The sequence below is a fragment of the Gossypium hirsutum genome, chromosome D04 (assembly GCF_007990345.1).
Source record: "Gossypium hirsutum isolate 1008001.06 chromosome D04, Gossypium_hirsutum_v2.1, whole genome shotgun sequence".
Classification (NCBI taxonomy): domain Eukaryota; kingdom Viridiplantae; phylum Streptophyta; class Magnoliopsida; order Malvales; family Malvaceae; genus Gossypium; species Gossypium hirsutum.
In genome coordinates this window covers 33,890,097-33,913,301 of record NC_053440.1, presented here as the reverse complement: position 1 = coordinate 33,913,301, position 23,205 = coordinate 33,890,097, and the positions used below count along the sequence as shown (strand labels likewise).

At 37.1% G+C, this 23,205-nt stretch overlaps 1 protein-coding gene across 1 annotated transcript; it reads right to left on the bottom strand.

Moving 5' to 3' along the window:
* Positions 1-2,362: 2,362 nt before the first annotated feature.
* Positions 2,363-2,959, bottom strand: LOC107898213 (uncharacterized). The gene is made up of 2 exons (XM_016823743.1): positions 2,735-2,959; positions 2,363-2,629 (listed from the first exon to the last, which is right to left on the bottom strand). The coding sequence occupies exons 1-2, from the start codon at positions 2,957-2,959 to the stop codon at positions 2,363-2,365; spliced, it is 492 nt and encodes a 163-aa protein (XP_016679232.1).
* Positions 2,960-23,205: the final 20,246 nt, after the last annotated feature.

Sequence of the window (23,205 nt, the reverse complement as noted above, 5' to 3'; positions counted from 1 at the left end):
TTTCCACTTAGAAACTTTTAAGTATTACTTATTAATTCTAAGGTCGTGTTAATTAATCAGTCGAAAATTTTCAAAATGTTTATTCTATGCGAAAGTGTGGTATTTTGATAAAACATTCATCGCTTTTGAAAACCCGATTTTTACTTATTTCTAGTAGATATAACTAGAAAACAATATAAAATCCAAAATTTAGGTAAAAATCCTTAAAGGCCATTATTATAGAAAAATAACCCAAAATAAAACTTAAAATCGTAAATAAGTATCAAATAGCAAAAAGGAGTCGTGTGGGCACCGTTGAGTCCTCTGCCACACCGATCCACCTATGTTTGGGGATTACTTGTACAGATTAAACAGAAGGGGTGAGTTTATGAAAACTCAGTGTATAATCCCCATGCAAACGAACAAACAATAACAAATAATCTCGGTTTGGGCCTAAGCCCTTTTCAATATCAGTATCAGTATCAGTTTAGACCTTAGCCCATTTTAGTAACAGTAAGCATTAGGGCCTTAGCCCATCACAGTACAGTAACAGTGACAGTGACAGTTATGCAGTTATAAAATCCTACCCAACTAGCCTTTACACTCCATCTCCGTCCAACCCTACACTCCATGTGGGGATATAATCAACCCACCCATCCCTACACTCCAAATAGTACCGAATGCGGTACTAGAATGTAGTTGCAGCTGAGCTGTCAGTAAGTTAGGCTTGAAGCCTTTCAGTATACTACCTGCAATCAATATCAATTCCCAACCCAATGCAATGCATCATATAGACATGTCATGGTATCATGTACAACCAGTATAATGTATATAGCATGCTCAACATACAGATATACATAGCTATCTTATATAAACATATAACAGTCTTTTAATCATTTTAGTCAATTAGGAGTCTAGGTAAACTTACCCACCCTACAGTTGGTTCACAGTTGACTTGGGTGACTCGTGCAACCTTAGTAGTCAAACAATGAAAATGGGCCCACGGTCCATGTTGCATGCCCATGTGGGCCCACACGCCCATGTGGCCCACACGACCCAAAATGGCCTTGGCCGTATAGATTTCACGGCTTGGCCCAATATTCTCACATGCTCATATGGTTCACCCGTGTGGGGCCCACATACCTATGTGGTCCACACGATCCAATTCGGCCCGGCCCATGAATCGCATATGGCAAGCCTCGTCGATCGCACACCCATGTTCGATTACAGGGCCTACCACACGGGCGGCCGTACGCCCGTGTGGCGTCGCCAATCACATATTTTGGCTTTTCACCGATTTTTGTTTCCAGAGTTGTGTTTACACACCTAGTTCGTTTGTCAGTTAAAAGCACTTCTGAGGTCACCAGCACCTTTAAAATTGAGCAACCCCAACTACGAATCTGAGCAAGATAGGTTACCATTCCCAAAATTCACTGCTGACGATTCTACTAAACAAGTAACAGTGGTACCACACTGCTTCAACGCTAACTGAATTGTTCCAGCCCTTAACTATCAACGCATGAAAACAAATTGGAGATGACAAAATGTGGCAACAAAGACTAAAGAATGAATGGACTAATGGAGAAATTAAAGTAGATAGAATAGAAGAAAAAATTCAACAAGCAGTCGACAGCAAACAAAAAGAAGAAAATGAAAGTCGGAAAGAGAGGATTCAAGGAGAATTTCGACAAGAGTGAAAGAAAAAAAACAAGACTGAAGAGGGAGATCAGATCAGAGAATTTCGGCAATGTGCAAGGTGTCATATAAAAAAATCAGAATTTGGAATTGGGGAGAGAGAAAAAAAATTTTCCAAAAAGAGAAAAAAAAGAAAATCTGAACTAAATTAGATAACCCCTCAATCTCTCAATCTGATCCCACACTCCCCCACTACAACTCAAACACCCCAAAATCGTCCACGACTCTCTCTCACTATCCAAAATCCCTTAATTTTCTCTCTTCACTTCCCACTACACCTCTACCACATCGACATTTCAATTCTACTCAAACTCTCCACGACACCACTAGCAAAAATATATCCACCTTGCTAGCGTAGGGACTTGAACTTCAAACCTCCCACACGCCAACTAACACCTTAGCCACCAAACCAGCAGGCCCATTCTGACATATTTTATTAACATATATTTATAAGCCTACTGATTAGAGATAGGGTTTATTCATTTAGAAACAAAAATTTGCCGAAGCTAGGGCTTGAACTTGGGACCTCTCAAACACTTTCCAGAACACTTAACCACTGAAGTAGACAAACAATTTGTGTGTCACAAACATACGAAAAACTATATAAGAGATTTTGGGCTTTTACAACTCTATCCCCTAAAAAAAAATTTCGGCATCAAAATTTTACCTGATCAGAATTGATGGGATACTACTGACGTATCACATCCTCAGACTCCCACGTGGCCTTCTCGGTGCTATGATTATGCCAGAGAACTTTAACCAATGGGATGGATTTTCTTCTTAGAACATTTGTATCTCGCTCCAATATTTGCACTAGCTTCTCTTTAAAGGTTAGATCTGACCTTACCTCAATCTCCTCAACTGGAACAATATGCGTGGGATCAAAGTGGTAACGCCTCAATATTGAGATATAGAAAACATCGTGAATCCGGTCCAACTCTGGAAGTTGCTCTAACTGGTAAGTAACTGGTCCACTTGCTTAAGTAAACGGTAAGGTCTAAAAATCTAGGCTCAACTTGCCCTTACGACCAAATCTCAGTACCTTCTTCCACAGCGAGACCTTGAGAAAAACGAAGTCCCCCATCGAATACTCAATCTCTCGATGCTTTAGATTTGCATAGGACTTTTGTCTGTCTAATGCCACCTTCAGTCCGTCTCGAATCAACCTAACTTTATCATCGGTATCAGAAACTAGTTCAGGGCCTAAAACACGCCGCTCGCCCAACTCAGTCCAACATGAAGGTATGCGACACCCACGACCATATAATGCCTCGTAAGGTGCCATCTAAATCCTAGACTGATAGTTGTTGTTATAAGTAAATTCTGCTAGCGGCAGGTAATCCTCCCAACTGCCTCAAAAGTCAATTACACAACTTCTCAACATGTCCTCCAGTATCTGAATCACCCTCTAACTGACCGTCAGTCTGAGGATGGAACGCAGTACTGAAGTCCAATCTTGTACTCAGAGCTTCATATAGCTTCTCCTAGAACTGAGACGTGAAACGAGGATCCCTATCAGATATGATTGAAACTGGTGCCCCATGTAGTCTTACTATCTCAGACACATACAATTTAGCCAACTTTTGTAGAGAGTAGTCAGTACAAATCGGAATGAAATGGGTAGACTTGATCAATCGATCCATGATGACCCATACAGAATCTTTCTTAGTGGGTGTGAGGGGTAATCCACTAACGAAATCCATAGTCACACGCTCCCACTTTTAAAGTGGAGTCTTAATTGGTTGCAACAGCCCCGAAGGTAACTGATGCTAGCATGTCAGACATTTACCCACAAAATCTGTAATTTCACGCTTAAGACCTGACCACCAATATAACTTACGAAGGTCGCGGTACATCTTATTTCCACCAAGATGCATAGCATAAGGGTTACTATGCGCCTCTCGCAGTATAGACTGCCTCAATTCAGTATCTTTCGGTACATAGATTCTCCCACAGAAATAGAGCACCCTTTCACTATTCAGTTCAAAATCCTTGGTATTTCCACTCTTAACTTATCGGAAACGAAAATCCAACAACTCATCTTTTATCTATTTACTCTTAATTTGCTTTATCCATGTTGGTTTAACTTGAAGTTCAACCAACAAACTACCATCATCAAATAAATTAAGGCGAGCAAACATCGCCCTCAGATCAGTTATAGCTCTATGGCTCAGTGCGTCGACCACCACATTAGCTTTACCAGGGTGGTATTTAATAGTACAGTCGTAGTTTTTAAGCAGCTCAATCTGTCTACGCTGCCTAAGATTCAACTCCTTCTGAGTGAGGAAGTACTTGAGGCTCTTATGATCAGTGTAAATGATACACTTCTCACAATACAAGTAATGATCTAGATTTTCAGTGCGAATACCACTGCGACCAAATCCAAGTCATGCGTCAGATAATTTGCCTCATGAGTCTTAAGCTGACGAGACGCGTATGCTACCACCTTACCCTCTTGTATCAACACACATCCTAAACTGACATGTGATGCATTGCTATAAACAGTAAAATCCTTTTTAGACTTTGCTGTATTAGAACAGGTGCCTTAGTCAGTACAGTCTTGAGCTTCTTAAAGCTCTCTTGCTGTGAATCAGTCCAGTTAAACAGCACACCCTTATGTAGTAGCTTAGTCAAAGGTGCAGCAATCAGAGAAAACCCCTCCATAAATCGTCAATAATACCTTGCCAGTCCTAGAAAACTGCGGATCTCAGATATAGTCTTAGGCTGCTTCCAATCTAAGACATCTCTAATCTTTCGAGGATCGAATCTAATCCTCTCATCAGAAACCACATGTCCCAAAAACGTTACTTTACGTAACCAGAACTCACATTTACTGAACATGGCGTACAGTTGTTTTTCTCACAGAATCTGTAGAACCACTCTAAGGTGTTCATCGTGCTCATCCTTAGTTCTTGAATACACCAGTATGTCGTCAATAAATAGCACCACGAACCAATCTAGATAGGGCTGGAACACTCGGTTAATCAGATCCATAAAAGTTGCTGGTGCATTCGTAGTCCAAAAGGGATTACTAAGAACTCATAATGACCGTACCGAGTCCTAAATGCTGTCTTGTGCACATCAGTCTCCTTAACCCTCAACTGATGATATCTCGATCGGAGATCAATCTTAGAGAAAACCGAAGCATCTCAGAACTGATCAAACAGATCGTCTATCCTTGGTAGGGGGTACTTATTCTTGATGGTCAACTTATTCAGTTCCCGGTAGTGAATACACATACGCATGGATCCATCCTTTTTTTTCACGAACAGAACTAGTGCTCCCTACAGAGACACACTAGGGCGGATGAACCTACGAACCAGTAACTCTTGGATCTGAGCCTTAAGCTCCACAAGCTCTTTCAGTGCCATTCTACAGGGAGTGATGGACACCGGAGCTATACTAGGAATGAGCTCAATCCCGAACTCTATTTCAAAATTCGGAGGTAACCTAGGTAGATCTTTAGGAAAAATGTCTGGAAACTCCTTAATCGTCTTGTTATCCTTAACTGAAGAATCCTCAAAATCTGAAACACTGATGTAAGCCAGATACGCCTTACATCCCTTATGAATCAACTTTTTGGCCCTGAATGCAGAAATCACATTGGATAAGTAGTTCTGACGCTCCCCAATTACAACTACCTCGTTGTCTTCCACAGTTCTGAGTACAACCCATTCGTGGCATAATCTAAGCTCATTCGGTGTTTAACCAACAAGTCCATTCCCAGTATCAGATCAAATTCCCCAAAAGGAAGTTCCATCAAATCAGCCAAGAAGATAACTCTTTGAACCTCTATAGGAACATCTTTAAACAGTTTGTTAACCCTTATTGGCTGCTTCAACGGACTCAGTACAGTGGCTTTACTCATAGTTCTCTCAACCAGTATACCCAAGTTTTCAGATACGGTACAAGCTATATAGGAGTTAGTGGATCCTATATCTATCAGTGTAGTATATGGTACATTATAAATAAAGAACGTAGCCGTAATGACATCCGGAGTATCTCCATCCTCTTGGCGACGAGTAGCATAAACTAAAACCGACTGCCTCTCCTCAGTATGTCCAGCACCTCTGCCCGGTGCTCTCTGACCACGGCCCAAACCATTACCACCTCTGGTCTGACCCAGGCCTCTCAGTGGCTGATGAACTACTTTTGGTGGTCGTGCAGTATTATTACCCGGAGCTTGCATCAGACCGGACCTCTGTGGATACTCTCTAATACGGTGCTCTAGAGAATCGCACATCAAACATGCCTCAGTTCTTTTCCAACACTCGCCCTGATGGCACCTACCACAGTCAGTACACAACGGCTGTCTAGTAGAAACAATGGTAGCCGCAACTCTGATTGGCACATCAACTCTGGCCTTTTTCTTAGGCCTCTGAATGGAGCTCGAGGGCTCTGAATCCCTCTTTTTCCTACTTCTCTCTCTGTCACGGTTCTAGTTCTCAATACGCTTCACTTCTTCAGTAATCTTCGCCTTATCAACCAGTGCGGTAAAATCTCACTCCCTCTATAGAGCTATCAGAACCCTCGGATTATCCCTGAGGCCATCCTCAAAGCGAACACATCGCTCGTACTCAGTCGGCACCATACCACGCGTATAGTTGCTTAGTGGTAAAAACTCAGCCTCGTACTTAGCCACTGATCTGTTCCCTTGAGTCAGATTCAAGAACTCTCTCTTACGGGCATCCACATAGCTGGCCCCCACATATTTCTCCTCTAAAGCGGTCTTAAAGAACTCCCAAGTCAGTCGATCGGGCTGAGTGCCCTCCTTAACAGTGAGCCCCCACTAATAAGCCTCATCACGCAGCAGCGATACAACACCCTTCAACTTCTGCTCAGGGGTGCAGTCTAGGTTGTCCATAATCCTCTCTGTGGTCTCAATCCAGTATTCTGCCACATTAGGGGTAACTCCAGCAACACCGTTGAAAAGCTCGACTCCATTAGACCAGAGTCATTCCGTAACCAACCCGCAGCCTCCAGCTCCAGTATTGGACCCAACGACCCTCTCTAGAATCTTTAACATGGCTTGGGACAGTGCGTCGTCCCCAGCCGCACATCATGAGATCCAGTTTCGGTCACGGGTGAAGCCAGTGTCTCACTTGTATCCAAATTAGGCAAGTTGCCAAAAAATGATGACCCAGCTCGAGCACCTCTACGGCCTTTACCACGACCTCTTGTACCCCATCCGCGAGTAGCTCTTGTACTCATTCTCTATTCGTGTTAATTTGTATTTACAATTTTATGCATCAGTTTATAGTTCCAGTGTTTATTAGTAGATATTTTATGAAAATAGTATCAGAAGTGTAACATTTATTTTCGTACAACACAATGTCTATCAGTGTCTATCGGTTTATTGTAGTATCAGTATACACTAACTTGAATGTTTTTAGTACAGTCTATCTATAGTAGTCTCAGTATATACTACCTATAATAGTTTCAGGATATACCATCAAAAATAGTTTCAGGAAACTTACTGGATCGGCGCCAGAGACTCAGTGTACCACACTTTCAGTAAAAACATTTAGAAATCAGTTCTCGGAAATCTTATCTTAAAAACCCATATACATAGCCGAGTTTTGTAAACTGACTCTGATACCACTAAATGTAACACCCAAAACCCAGCCTGGACATTATGGCTGAATCTGGAGATGTCACATGGTATTATGTTTGAAAACCATAGGTTGTGTTGGAAAACTGTAACTTTGCTGAAAACAATTTCCACTTAGAAACTTTTAAGTATTACTTATTAATTCTAAGGTCGTGTTAATTAATCAGTCAAAAATTTTCAAAATGTTTATTCTATACGGAAGCTTTTAAAATAGTTTGCATGTGCATGGTATTTTGATAAAACATTCATCTATTTTGAAAACCTGAATTTTACGTAGTTCTAGCAGATATAACCAGAAAACGGTATAAAATCTAAATTTTAGGTAAAAATCTTTAGAGGCTATTATTACAGAAAAATACCCCAAAATAAAACTTAAAATCATAAATAAGTATCAAATAACAAAAAGGAGTCGTGTGTCCACCGCTGAGTCCTCCGCTACACCGATCCGCCTATATTTGGGGATTACTTGTACAGATTAAACAGAAGGGGTGAGTTTACGAAAACTCAGTCTATAATCCCCATGCAAACTAACAGACAATAATAGATAACCTCGGTTTAGGCCTAAGCCCCTTTCAATATCAATATCAGTATCAGTTTAGGCCTTAGCCCATGTCAGTAACAGTAAGCATTAGGGCCTTAGTCCATCACAGTACAGTAACAGTGACAATTATGCAGTTATAAAATCCTACCCAACTAGCCTCTACACTCCATCTCCGTCGAACCCTACACTCTATGTGGCGATATAATCAACCCACCCATCCCTAGACTTCAAATAGTACTGAATGTTGCACTAGAATGTAGTTGCAGCTGAGCTGCCAGTAAGTTAGGCTTGAAGCCTTTCAGTACACTTCCTCCAATCAATATCAATTCCTAATCCAATGCAATGCATCATACAAACATGTCATGGTATCATGTATAATCAGTATAGTGTATATAGCATGCTCAACATACAGACATACATAGCTATCTTATATAGGCATATAACAGTCTTTATATCATTTTAGTCAATTAGGGGTCTAGGTAAACTTACCCACCCTACAGTTGGTTCACAGTTGACTTGGGCGACCCGTGCAACCTTGTATTCAAACAGTGAAAATGGGCCATATGGATCTTACGGCCTAGCCCAATATTCCCACACGCTCGTATGGTTCACCCGTGTAGGGCCTACGTTTTCGTGTGGCCTACATGGCCCAATTCGGCCCGGCCCATGAATCACACATGGCCAGCCTCATCAATTGCACGCCCATGTTCGATCACACGACCTATTGCACTGGCAGCTGCATGCCCGTGTGGTGTCGACAATCATATTTTTTAGCTGTTCACCGATTTTTGTTTCCAGAGTTGTGTTTACACTTTTGAGGTCACCAGCACCTTCAAAACCAAGCAACCCCAACTACGAATCCGAGAAAGATAGGTGTTTGAGCTGCCAGTACAGTACAATTCCGCCAATCATAATAATTCCATTCCCATGCAACATATCATACATCTATGCAACATATATATATCATGGCATGCTTATATACATACATACATAACATAAATCACACAGTCATTTTATAACATAGGGGCATAATAGTCATTTTATATCAATTTGAGAGTCTAGGTCTACTTACCGATCCATCAGTAGATCCACAGTTGTCTCGAGTGACCCGTGCAACCTTAACAGTCAACAGTGAATCTGGGCCCAAGGCCCATAATGCAGCCCATGTGGGCCCACACACTTGTGTAGCCCACGTAGACCAGAATTTGGTCTTGGTCATAAATTTTCACAGTTTGGCCCAATTTCCTCCATACGCTCGTGTGGTTTACCCTTGTGGGGTCCATAAGCTCGTTGGGCCTACACAGCCCATTTCGGCTCATCGTGGCCCAAAAAGGCCTAAGACCATGAAATCGCTCATGGTGGCCCCAACAGTCTAATGCCTACGTTTTATGCGTTGAGTTTACCACATGAGCGAACGCACGCTGGTGTAGCATCATTTATGATAATTTCTAGCTTTTACCGGTTTATATTTTGGGTAAGGTTTACACACCTTGTTACGAAAAACGCGCACACCGTCCACGAGCACTCCAAAACCTATATTCAACCACAAACGCTCGATTAATCGCATGTCAAACGAAATTAAAACAAACCCTATCCAAATCACTTATCCACTTGGTCGACAACCACTTACCTTGTTTGAGCAACCGAGACCCTACACCCTCAAACCGTTGGAAAAGAAAGATCACTATCTCCTTGGTTAATACTTGCATTCCAGCTAAAACCCCTAGCAGTAGTTATTCACATGAACAGTCTGAACCAAATTGATTAACTAACTTACCGAAAACACAAAACCGCTCGAAAGGGATGGTCAATTTTAAAAAAAAACTAGAACCAAAAAGAAAGAGACCAAGGTGACCACAATTTGGCAGAGAGCAGGAATACAAATAACAACAGCAATGAGGAAAGAAAGAAACACACAAAGTGGGAAGCAAAAGAAGAAAATAAGTCGGTAAAGGAGGAGGGAAGAATGTTCGTCGTGAGGAGAGATAAAGCCGAAAGAAACAAAAGATATAGCAATCGCACACCTAGCAATATTTGGCAAAAGCTTTCGGGAAAAAGAAAGAAACTAAAAAGAGTAAATTAGCAAAATAAGAATGAATCGATAAGGATGGAATGTAGAAAATCGGTAGAGAGAACTAGGAGGGTGTGGCGGCAACAAATTGAAAAAGAAAGAAAGAAATGACTCTATCAAAACTGAAATTGGGAAAAAATGAGAGGAGAGAGCCAAATTCTACATCCCACCAAATCGGGATAACCTCCCCAATCCCATAATATTTTCCTAGAATCCCTCCTCAAATCTCTCCACCTGATCACACCTCCCCTCAACCACTCAATTGGAATTCCCATCATCCACTTCAGTGTTTCAGTCAAACTACAACACCCCCCACGGCAAAGCAGCAAAATAAACACTCCATTGCCTCAGCAAGATTTGAACCTTAGACCACTAGCATAAGTAACACGCCACTTACCCCCTAGATCAATAGGCTTTTTATGTCATGCTTTACCCACAATAACTTAATAGCCTACTAACTATAGGCAAGGGTTTCTTTCCTTAAAAACAAAATTTTTTGCACAAGCCCAGGCTTGAACCCAAGACTTCTCAGACACTCCCAAACACACCCAAATCACTTAACCACTGAAGCAAACAAGTAGTTGCAATACAAACATGCAAAATAAATACTTGGACTTTTGGGGCGTTACATTATAACAAAAGCCATATCAAGTATTGTGTTGTTTGCAAGATACACCAATGCCTCTATGGTACTTAGATATGGTACGTCAGGACCAAGAAACTCTTCATCATTCTAGTAAGGATGAAATTTATATTTATTCACAGCCATGTAAAATTTTTTAAGATCTTTTTTGTATAAGTTGATTGATGGACATGAATTTCATCTTTTAAATGCTCGATTTGCAGGACAAGACAAAACTTTGTTTTTCCAAGATCTTTCATCTCAAATTCTTTCTTTAAATAATTTAATGCATTTTGAAGCTCTTTAGGAGTTCGAATAATATTTAGATCATCAACATAAACAATTATCACAAAATCTGACCTAGACCTTTTTATAAAAACACATGGACAAATTGGACCATTTTTATAACCTTCTTTTAACAAATATCACTAAGACGATTGTACCACATACGTTCAGATTGTTTTAATCCATATAAACTTTTATTTAATCTGATCGAGCAATTTTCTCGAGAAACTCTATATCATTTTGGGATTTTAAATTTTTTAGGGATTTTCATATAAATTTCACTATCAAGTGTACCATACAAATAGGCTGTAACAACATCCATTAGATGCATGTCAAGTTTTTCATCTACTGCTAGACTAATAAGATATCTAAACATGTTTGCATCCACCACAAGGGAATGTCTCTTCGTAATCAATGTTTGACCTTTGTGAAAATCCTTGTGCTACAAGTCGTGCTTTATTTTTCTCATTTCATTTTGGCACAAATATCCGTTTATGTCCTATTGGCTTTACATTTTCAGGTGTTTGGACTATATGTCCAAAAACCTCACGTTTAGAAAGTGAATTCAATTCTACTTGAACTGCGTCTTTCCATTTTGACCGATGTTTTCTATTTCTACATTCCTCAATAGATTTAGGCTCAGGACCCTTATTTTTTTTTGCTACTTTAATAGAAACATTATAAGTAAAATTATTTTTAATAACTATATTTTTTCGGTTCCATCTTTTTCTTGAAGTAACATAATTTATCGAGGTCTCTCTATTATTACCATTTTCAGTTACTTGAACCTCGTCTGGGGTTTTTTTTGTTAGTTATATATTTTGCCTCTTCTTGGACACTTGCCTCCGTAATATTACCATATTCAATATTTGTTCCTTTGCTTTTATGAGGATTTTTATCTCTGGAACTGACTGATCTTCCACACTTCAGGCGTGGATTACTTTCTTTTGCACTATGTAAAAATAGAATGTCGATAATGGAAAGAAAAAGGAGAAGAATAGAGCACACATATTTTCCATGGAAACCGTTTTGGGAAAAAACCACGGGTAGAGGAGAAGAAAATTCACTATATCGAATTCGAATAATACAAGAGAAGAGACAAATACATCTATTTATAGGTTTGTAAAACCATATTCTAATCAAAGTCAAATAGAAGTAATGTAGTAAGGTTAAAACACATTATAACCAACATCAAATAGTGGAAGCATACTTCTATATAGATTTCACTTGTGTAGCCTTCGCCCTCGTAAATCCCCTTATCTTGCCACTTGTATTTTTATTTAACAAGAATTTCGGTCACATATCTTTAACACACTAAGAGTTTTTCCTATTGGGACATCAATTCGTATTGGAACAGTTTTAGTTGGTATGTGAGTTTTTGTAATTCTCTTTAGGTCAATAAATGAATCTGACAGTTGATTTGTAAAATGAATTATCTATTGAACTTCTAGTTCATATTGCTTTGTACAAGAATATTATACAATATAATTCATTTCAAGTACTTTATTCATCTAGCTTTTATTCTCTCCCCCTAATATTGGGAAAATTATCTCATAATAATTGACAACTCATGTCGTAACTAAATCTCAAATTAGTAGCTCAAAAATATTTAATAATATAAGGAGACTTATATTAATATACATTTCCAACCTCCTATTATAGTCCATCTTTGTGCGTTGTGGTGGAGTAATTGGAGCAAATACTGCATATCCAAAAATTCTAAGATGAGAAATATTTGGCTCCTGACCAAAAGCCAACTTTAATAGGGAGTATTTACTATAACTTGCTGGCCTGATACGCACAAGTGCTGCTGCATGCAAAATTTCATATCCTTAAGCTATAATAGGGAGTTTTGTTCTCATAAGTAATGACTTAGCTATTAGTTGGAGGCATTTGATAAACGATTCAACTAAACCGTTTTATGTGTGAACATGAACTACAAGATGTTCAACTTTTATCCCAATTGACATACAATAATTATAAAAGCTTGAGACATAAACTCACTAGCATTAGCAAGATGAATTGTTTTAATTGCATAATTTGAAATTAATCACTTAAACAAACAACTCGCAAATGACAGGTTGCGAGTTGATAACACATATGATTATTTTCTAGATGCATCTACCAAAACCATATATTATCAAAACAATCCACATGGTAGATGAGTGACCCATATTAATTTTAAAAATGCAAGAAATTAAATCTCAAATTTAGTCAGTGAGTTTTTAATAATAAATTATCATTGAGAACAGGCAACACATGAGAATTCTTTAAATTAAAGAAAATTTTGGTTCTTTAATGAATGTTCATATGAATTCTCAATTAATTTTTGCATCATAAATGATCCGGAATGGTCTAAATGGTCACCTAAAGTAGTAAATGTATTTGTATTAGTAAACTTCTAGTTTATTTTAACATGTTTTTCAATTGTACTAATAATGTCAATATAAATTTTGACAATTGATAATTTTATTGTCATTTCTTTTACTTTGTATCCACATATAAGTATTATTTTGAAATTTACTTTTAAAAATGTCTAAATCAATATGAAGTCCATAATGTCATTAACTCAATAAAAGAAATATAATTTGCAAACAATTCTACGCAATATTCACTTAAGGAAATATGCCAAAATCTTCAAATGTCCAAAATTGACTTTAATTATCAAAAGTGATAACAAAATATTTATTGCAGACATTCACTTCAAGGAATGTGCAAAGAATAATTCGTACAATAATGTAAGCATATATAATATTTCTTACCAATAAGATCATATAGATATCATCCGCTTCAAAGAATGATTAATTAACATAAATAATTGATCATTCTATTCTAAGAATGAACATTTAGCAATTTTTCGAATCATTCCATCTTCTTATCTATTTGCCAATAACCACAATGGGTTCCATTTTCATAATTGTCATGTATTGCTAATTTCACTTCGGGGAATGAAGCAGAATTAGTGGAACGAATAACTTATTATTTTGTTTAGCCATATGAATGCAATAAATTCATAATACTTTTAAAATCCTTTTCACAAGAGTTTTGCATCATCAATTAGCTAGAAAGAAATAGTCAAGTCATGCATGTAGTTTATTGTAAACCAAATGTATAGAAAAAACAGACATCTAAAATATCAAACTTGATATAATGCTAGTGCTAGAAAAATTTTCATAAACCATGGTAGACATGCATGAAACTTACTTCAAAATAATACATTTCATATTCACTAAAACCTTTCTATTTATAATTGATCATAAAATTTCTCTAAATAATTAGCAAATGAAATAATATAAAGCGCATGAACTACCTTTAACAAATCTAAAAAAGTAACAAGTTTCTTAGGGCTGTATAGTATGAAAAATATAAGTCATTTATAAAATTAAATCACACGAGTTTTTCTTTTATTCTTCTTATCAAACAACAATCGTTTAATAAAAATGAGGTTCATAGAAATGCCAATGGACAAATTAATATAATAATTTTCATTTTTAAATTTATGAAAATGTTTCCAACCAAAATAATTCAAGAAATAAAAATGACAGTGATCAAACTTGAAATTATATATTAGAATCAACTCAAAAATAAATTTAGACATTCCTCAAAATTGTCTTCAGAACTACGCATGTATTGAAAAATTTCAAATTGAATAACCAAAGATCTAATAAGTTGATATACCTTTCGTGTTTGACACTAAGTCTTGTAGGGTGTGCCTCGCATTTATCAGACACATTTAGACACCTTTTTTGAGAATCAACGAGCAACCGAAGAAAGGCCAAAACAAGCCCAACATCGAAACAAGGAGTGCTGGCTTGTCGGGATGATACGATCGATGACATTGTGACAAGGTGAATGGGACATCACTACGTCGCGACATGTTGGTAGTCGCATTTTAGACTTCAAGTAGGACTTCTTCTCCCAATTAGACTTTGATTATTTCAGGGATATTGTAGTATGTTTAGAACTCCAAACTTAGCATATTTAAAGGGGTCATTGTATCCTTGTTTTGTTATGCCAATTAGAAAAAAAAAGATTTTCTTTGAGGACGACAATATGTAGTTGCATATGAGTTTTGGTGAGAGTTTCGTAGTAATTATGGAGAGTATTTTATACCCCATTTGCTAGTGCCTTATGAGACTTAGGATTTTATTTATTGGTTTGCTCTTTGGGATTTTGAGCTTGTATTCGGGGTTTTCAGTAATTTATAGGTTGTACATTTAGGTTATTTTCTCTATATCGTACTCTTGTTTGTTTACTTAGTGAAACATCAGAGTCTCCTATGATTTTTCCCTCTTTGAAGGTTTTCCACGTAAAATATTTGTGTTCGTTCTGCTCCACTTTTATTATCTTGTTGTTTATACGAGTCGATCCCCAATAAACTGGTATTAGAGCTATGGTTTAGCTTCTATAGATGGACTCGTTTAGTGACACAATAACATTTTTGGATATCAAGAAGTTCGACGGATCACAAATTTTAGTTTTTGGCAGTTTTGAATAATTACAAAGATAGCTTATGTGGCTGAGAACGAGGGTGATGATTTGTTGCTCTCCACATAATCTGGTTGAATGTGGAGTCATGTCAGATGTCAGACATGAGTGTGATTTAGAGAAGAATCTCTTCCCTTTTTGATTTTTAAGACTCGAACGGTTCATAGAGTGTCTGAGGCAATGTTAGTTAGAGAGGGTTATAGTCAAGTGGAAAGAGTTGATGTTTTCTCTCATGTTCGGGTATTACAGGCCCTTGTTTATTATACAACTTTGAGTTGAAGACTAGAAATCTTTCAGTTTCCAAGTTTGAGCACGGTTTAGATTTGGTTAACATTCAGTAAAATTCGACTTAGACTCGTGACGGGGCATGAAAAATGAGTTGTGATAAGGATGAGTCAAGGTGGAGATTTGTGGGGTATGCCTCGCATTTATTAGACACGTTGCAAACACCTTAGAAGAGAATCAATAAGCAACAAAGAAAGGCTAAAACAGGCCCGACGTGGGGATCAAAAGTGTTGACTCACCGGGACGAGGAGCATCGACTTGTCGGGATGAGGAGCATTAGCTCATCAGGATGATGCGGTGGGCGACGTCATGATGAGGCGATTGGGACGTTATGACATGTTCTCCTACTTGGCAATCGCATTCTAGACTTCAAGCAATAATTATTCTCCCAGTTAGACTCTGATTTTTCATAGGATATTTTAGTATGATTAGAAATCTAATATTAGCCTATTTAAAGGGGTCATTGCATCCTTGTCTTGTTATGCCAATCCAAAAAAATGGATTTTCTTTAAGGGCGACAATATTTAGTTGCATGAGTTTTGGTGAGAGTTTGTTGGTACTTATGGAGAGTATTTTATACCCCTTTTGTGAGTACCTTATGAGATTTAGGATTTTATTTATCGGTTTGGTATTTGGGATTTTGAGCTTGTATTCGGGGTTTTCAGTAATTTATAGGTTGTACATTTAGGTTATTTTCTCCATTTCATACTCTCGTTTGTTTACTTAGTTGTGAAACATTAGAGCCTATTTTGCCTGTGATTTTTCCCTCTTTGAGGGTTTTCCACGTAAAATATTTATGTTCGTTCTGCTCCTCTTTTATTATCTTATTATTTATACGAGTTGATCTCCAACAAACTGACATTAGAGCTATGGTTCAGCTTCTGTATATCGAATCGTTCTGTAACACAATAACACTTTTTGGATATCGAGAAGTTTGACGAATCACAAATTTTAGTTTTTGGCAATTTTGACTAATTACAGAGGTTGCTTATGTGGTTGAGAACTAGGGTGATGATTCGTTGCTCTCCACATAATTTGGTTGAAGGTGGAGCCGTGTTAGATGTTAAGCATGTATCTGATTTAGAGTATAATCTCATCCTCTTTTGGTGTTTAAGACTCGAATGGTTTGCAGAATGTTTGAGGCAATGTAGAATCTTATCCTTTGCTCTGTGCTTTAGTTGCTAACCTCTCTTCTTTCCTCTAGATCTTTCATAAGAGGTTGTTGGAGATTAATAATTGCTCCTAAATTCTCGTATGTATTCTCTCTCTTTCTTTTCTCCTCTCTTTCCTCTTTTATAAGGTAGGTTCCCTCTCTCAGCACACGCTTTTTCTCCATCTTTTTTAGGTGGATTTATCTGGTACACGTCCATCTGGCTAAGAGTGAGGACTGAGTACTGCATCAGCATCTTCCTAGAATTGTCATGGTATTTAAGCTGGAAATTTTTCCAACCTTTTACCATGACAATACTTGACTCCTTTATTTCTCTTCTTCTTGCCTACACCTGCTACAAACACAAACAATCCCTTTCCTTCCACCAACAAAAGTAACATATAGTAACATTAAAAGCATAGTCCAAGCTTCATGATGCAATGTTATAAAAATATTCTAAAAATGCAAATATATCCACTTAAGTACAAACAATTAATCAAGTTTAGAAGCCTGCAATATATCTTTTTTCAAGAGTTATCACACCCCCAAACCTGAGTTATTGGTTGTCCTCAAGTAAAATATGTATGAATGCATGTATGCATGAATGAAAGAATTTCCATAACACATAATTACCTCTTGTACTTTCGTACCGTATGAAGCATATTTCTTTTACCTCCATTCTCAGCTATCTTCAGTCTCCAAGAATCAGTTCAAGTTTCATAAGCTTATTTAGCAAAGTAAGTGCAGAATATATTGCCCTAAAAATAAAACTTTTTAATTGCTTAAACAATTTCGACTATAATAAGTACCTCCTAATGTACTTAGTTTATCTTTCATCTAAACTCAGTTTTTTTCATGAAACCGACTTTTCATAATTCAGTTAGAAATATTTTTACTAAGGAATTCATCTTGTCACATAGTTTCTTTACTTGACAATTTCAATGGAGCATACACTAAATTGCCAGGTATTTCATCATGTCACAATTTGAATGAAATGCACTCATGAAGTTAAGGCTTTTAACTTAGAAGATCGATAGAGCAGACAACTACCTCCTTAGCTACTAAGCCTAGCACTACATTGGCGTGTCCCTAAATTGCTGCTTTTATTAAATTACTCTTATTTAAACTTACTTTTCTAATCAACAACATAATGGAGCAAACAAAATGTTGCTGATCTACTTGGCAATTTCAAGCATTGGAGTAACTTATGACATTTATTTATTTAATATTTTTTTAGAATTTTTTTTGAGAATTACCATGATCCTGAACTTAGCCTCAAGAATTTCTAAGTTTATTAAAAGGAACCTACTATATACTAATTGTAATTGGAATTAGGGCATTCTATTTTTAAAGGTCAATTCTCAAGCAACCATTCTAAGCTAAACTCACCTAATTCTCTGTCACAAATTTCTAGGTATGCCGAAGAATTAAATTCCTCATCAAACATTATTGGAAAAAATATACTCATCGCAATCTAACATTTTTCTGGCATTTAAGTGACATGGAAAAATGAATGACAAAATGAACAAATATTAAAACAACTATATAATGCACAACACATCCCCAAACCTAAGGGATGCATTGTCCTTGATGCATGAACAAACAAAAATGAAATAAAAAATGCAAAGACATATATAGAAAAAAATGTAAAGACAAAAGTTATGAATGCATGATGAAATGAAATTGAAAATGAAAGCTCGAAAAGAAAGTGTTGTTACTCTAGTTTGGGCGAGTGGTTTTGCAAGTAGCATGCTTGTAACGTTCCTTCTATTTCAATGAATTGATTGGCACCTAGTCCTCATCATTATATGATTTGGTGATATTATCAATCAGCTTATTAATCTCACTATCTTGCTTTGATATTGGCTCAGTTGATGGAGGTGAGATAGGTGTAGTAGTAGGTTCAGTCAGTGTAGAAATTGGGTTTGTTTCTTCTCCTTTCTGGTCAGACTCAATGTTCACAAATTCTGTTTTCTCTTCCTCTCTCTCTAGTTCTGTTTGGTCCTTCTTCTTAGTGGCAGTGTGGATGGTGGTAACTTAAGCATTTCAAAGAGTAATGGAATGTTTATCTTGAGTTATAGGGACACCCCAATAATGCTTCAAATGTTGGCCATTAACTTTGAAATTAATGTCAGTCTTGCCATCTTTGACTTCTACAGCTCTATGAGGGTAGACATGCACTATCTCGAATGGGCCAGACTAATGAAACTTCAATTTGCCAGGAAACAATTTAAACTTGGAATTAAACAACATCACTTGTTGTCGAGGTTCAAATTGCCTTGGCAAAATCTTCTTATCATGCCATCGTTTTGTCCTTTCTTCATATAGTTTGGTATTCTCATAAGTCTGATCTCTGAATTCCTCCATGTCATTCAGCTCCAATAGTCAGTTATTACTAGCATTAATCCAATCCATGTTCAATTTTTTAATTTTCCAAAATGCCTTGTGTCCAAGTTCAACAGGAAAATGACAAGGTTTTCCATATGCAAGCTTGAAAGGCAACATTCCCAATGGTGTCTTGAACGCAATACCATATGCCCATAAAGCTTCATCCAATCTTGATGACCAATCTTTGCGAGTTGGATTCACCACTTTCTCCAAAATTTGCTTAATTTCTCTATTAGAGACTTCAGCTTGTCCATTTGTTTATGGATGGTAAGCCGTGACAATCTTATGCTTTACCCCATATCTTTTCAAGGCAGTAGCGACTAATTTGTAATCAAAATAGGATCTTTCATCACTAATAAGCGCCCGTGGTGTACCAAACCTAGTGAAAATATTCTTATGCAAGAACTTTAGCATTGATTTGGCATCATTCGTAGGGAGAGCGATAGCTTCTACCCACTTGGAAACATAATCTAAAACCATAAGTATGTACATGTTTCCCCAAGAAGATGGAAATGGACCCATAAAATCGGTTCCCAACACGTCAAATAAGTCAACTTCTAAAATATTTTGCAGTAGTATTTCATTCCTCACTGATAAGTTCCTAGTTCTTTGACAACAATTACAAGCCTGGTAAAATTCATGAGCATTTTTAAACTTGCTTGGCCAATAAAAGACGGATTGGAGAACTTTTGCTATAGTTTGCATTCCCCTAAAGTGTCCTCCATACGGTGTAGAGTGACAGTGGTGCAAAATACTTTGAATCTCGTCATCTGGAACACACATCTAATTATTTGATCTGCATAATGTTTGAATAAAAATGGCTCATCCCAATAATATTGCTTAGCATCATGGAGAAATTTCTTTTGCCTCTGACTATTGAGCGCGGGTGGCAGTAACCCACTGACTAAGAAATTAATGATATCGACATACCAAGGTAATGTTGTGGCAACCAACAATTGCTCATCTTGGAAATCCTCCTTAATGAGTTGAATATTATCGTCTTCATTGCCTACTTCAAGTCTCGAAAACTGATCAGCCTCTTGATTCTTGGTTCCCTTATTATCTCAAATTTCAAGATCAAATCCCTGTAGCAGTAAGATCCACCAAATTAACCTTGGCTTGGCATTTTTCTTGGTCACCAAATACTTAATCGTAGAATGGTCCGTATAAACTGTAACTTTTGTAACAACTAAATAATATTTGAATTTTTCAAATGCAAATACCACAGCCAATAGCTCTTTCTCAATAGTCGTGTAATTCAGCTGCACATCTGTCATGGTTCTGCTTGGATATTAAATGGTATGAAACATTTTATCCTTCCTTAGCCCAAGCACTGCTCCTATAGAAAAATCACTAGCATCGAACATAAGTTCAAAAGGTAGTGTCCAGTTTGGTGCTATGACAATCAGTGCTGTCACTAGTTACTTTTTTAATTCTTCAAATGCTTGTAAACAAGACTCATCAAACTTGAAAGCTATATTATGCTCTAACAATGTACACATGAGTTTGGTTATTTTTGAATAATTCTTAATAAAGCGTTGATAAAATCCTGCATGGCCAAGGAAACTTTGAGTACCTTCAACTGTAGTAGGTGGTGGCACTTTTTCAATAACCTCAATCTTTGCTTTGTTTTACGGCAATCCGTTGCTGTGAAATTTTATGACCCAGAATAATGCATTCACATACCATGAAATAACATTTCTATCAATTTAGAACAAGGTTAGTTTCTACACAATGACAAAGAACTAGCTCTAGATTCTTCAAACAACCTACGAAAGTATTGCCAAACACAGAGAAGTCATCCATGAAAACTTCTAAGAATTTTTCCACCATATCTAAAAATATTGCCATCATGCAGCGCTCAAATATTGCTGGGCCATTGCACAACCTAAATGGTATTCCTCTGAAAGAAAAAGGTTCCATATGGTCATGTGAAAATGGTATTTTCTTGATCAGTAGGAGCTATGACAATCTGATTATACCTTGAATAACCATCTAAGAAGTAATAGAAAGCTTTACCTGCTAATCTGTCTAACATTTGAATGATGACCGACAAAGGGAAATGGTCATTCCTAGTTGCTTTGTTAAGTTTACGATAGTCCATACATACTCTCCATCTCGTGACAGTACGAATTGGGATGAGTTTGTTGTTGTCATTGCTAACTACGGTGGCACCTCCTTCCTTTGGTACACATTGAATAGGGTTCACCCATGAACTATCTGAAATAAGGTATATTATTCCAACATTAAATCATTTAATAATCTCATTTTTAACGACTTCCTTTATAATGGGGTTTAGTCTTCTCTGCTACTCATAAGACTTGCTATGGCAATCCTCCAGTAGAATCTTATACACGCAAATAACAGGACTGATTCCCTTGATATCAGCAATTGTCCACCCCAATGCCTTTTTAGATTTCTTCAAAACTTCTAATAACTGTTTCTCCTGATCAAATGTTAATTCTACAGATATGATTATCGGAAAAGTGTTATTGTCTCCCAAGTAGGCATATTTTAAGTGTAATGGCAAAGGCTTTTATGTCCAAAGTAAGAAAGTCTTCTATGGAATGTCTTAGAGGCTTGAAGGAATGATTTGACAAATCTAAAGATTCAAAACTCTTTCCTTGTCAACATTCAAATTGCTTGATCTCCATAAGTTTACGAAGTTCACCAATCATTTCTGGTTTAGTCAGCTCAAATAGATCTCTATCATCATCAGAATAACTGTAACAAAACTTTGCAAATTCTTTCTCTACTGCTAAGTCGAGAAATCTAATAACGTGACATTCTTCATTTTCATCTGCACACTTCATGGCATAAAAAACATTAAAGGTTATTTTTTTTTCATTGACCCTCATTGTTAACTCACCTTTCTGCACATTAATTAGTGTTCTACGTGTTACTAGAAAAGGTCTACCAAGAATAATTGGTACCATTTTATCAACTTCACACTCAGAAATGATAAAATTTGCTAGAAAAATAAATTTATCAACTCTTACCAGCACATGTTCAATCTTACCTTCCGGATGTGCATAGGAGCTATCTGTGAGCTGCAGCGTGATTGTGGTGGGTCTTGCCTTCCTAATTCCTAGCTTCTTGAAAATAGACATAGGCATTATATTTATACTTTTACCTAAATCACATAATGCCTTGCCAACATAATAATTTCCAATTGAACAAGGGATAGTAAAACTCCCAGGGTTTTTCAACTTTGAAGGCAATTTGTTCATCAACATTGTTGTGCACCCTTTAGTGAGAGCAACAGTTTTAAATTCCCTTAATCGTCGCTTCTTTGACAAGATATCCTTTATGAACTTAACATAATTTGGCATTTGCTCCAATGCTTCCACCAATGGTATGTTGATATGAAGTTGCTTTAGGACATACAAAAAAAATTGAATTGAAAATATTGCTTAAACTTTTGGAATCGCTGAGGAAAATATGGCGGTGGCTTTCCTTCAACTTGTTATGGTTGCTTTGTCATGGCATTCTTACTGGTAACACGAACTGATTTTACTTCAACATTTTGTTGGTTGACCTTATTAGTTGTAGATTGCTTCACAAATGGTTTAGAATTCATTTTATGTGTAAAATCTGAGCAATCCTCTTAAACACCGACATCATTAACAACTCCAAGTAACTGAATACACCTTCTGAGTGTAATGGCCTTGTAATTCTCCTTCCCTTCAAACCTTGAATTTTTAGTATCATTCGGTAATGCTCCTTGCAGTCTTAAACTTAATGCACTGGAAATTTGCCCTACTTGACTTTCCAAAGCTCTTAATGATGCAGTTTGACTCTATATTACAACATTGTTCTTGGCCATGTATTCCTTCAATAGAGCTTCCATCGATGAAGAAGATGATGCTAAACTTTGTTGAACTTTTTGTCGTGGCATGAGTTGATTATATCCAGGTGATGCACGTATGACATTCTGTCAAGCAACTTTACTAGAATTTCCCAATCCTTGATTACTCCAGCTGAAGTTGGGATGTTGTTTCCACCTTAGATTATAAGTATTGGAATATGAATTATTGTTCCGATTGAAATTTCCCATGCAATATAATCAGGCTGGGTTAGATGGGCATTC

Bases quoted from the DNA above. Each gene is read 5' to 3' on its own strand.
- LOC107898213 (XM_016823743.1), bottom strand. From the start codon at position 2,959: ATGGCACCTTACGAGGCATTATATGGTCGTGGGTGTCGCATACCTTCA. The intron at 2,630-2,734 runs GTCTCGCTGTGG...GTTACTTACCAG, and splicing joins GGGACTTCGTTTTTCTCAAG to TTAGAGCAACTTCCAGAGTT.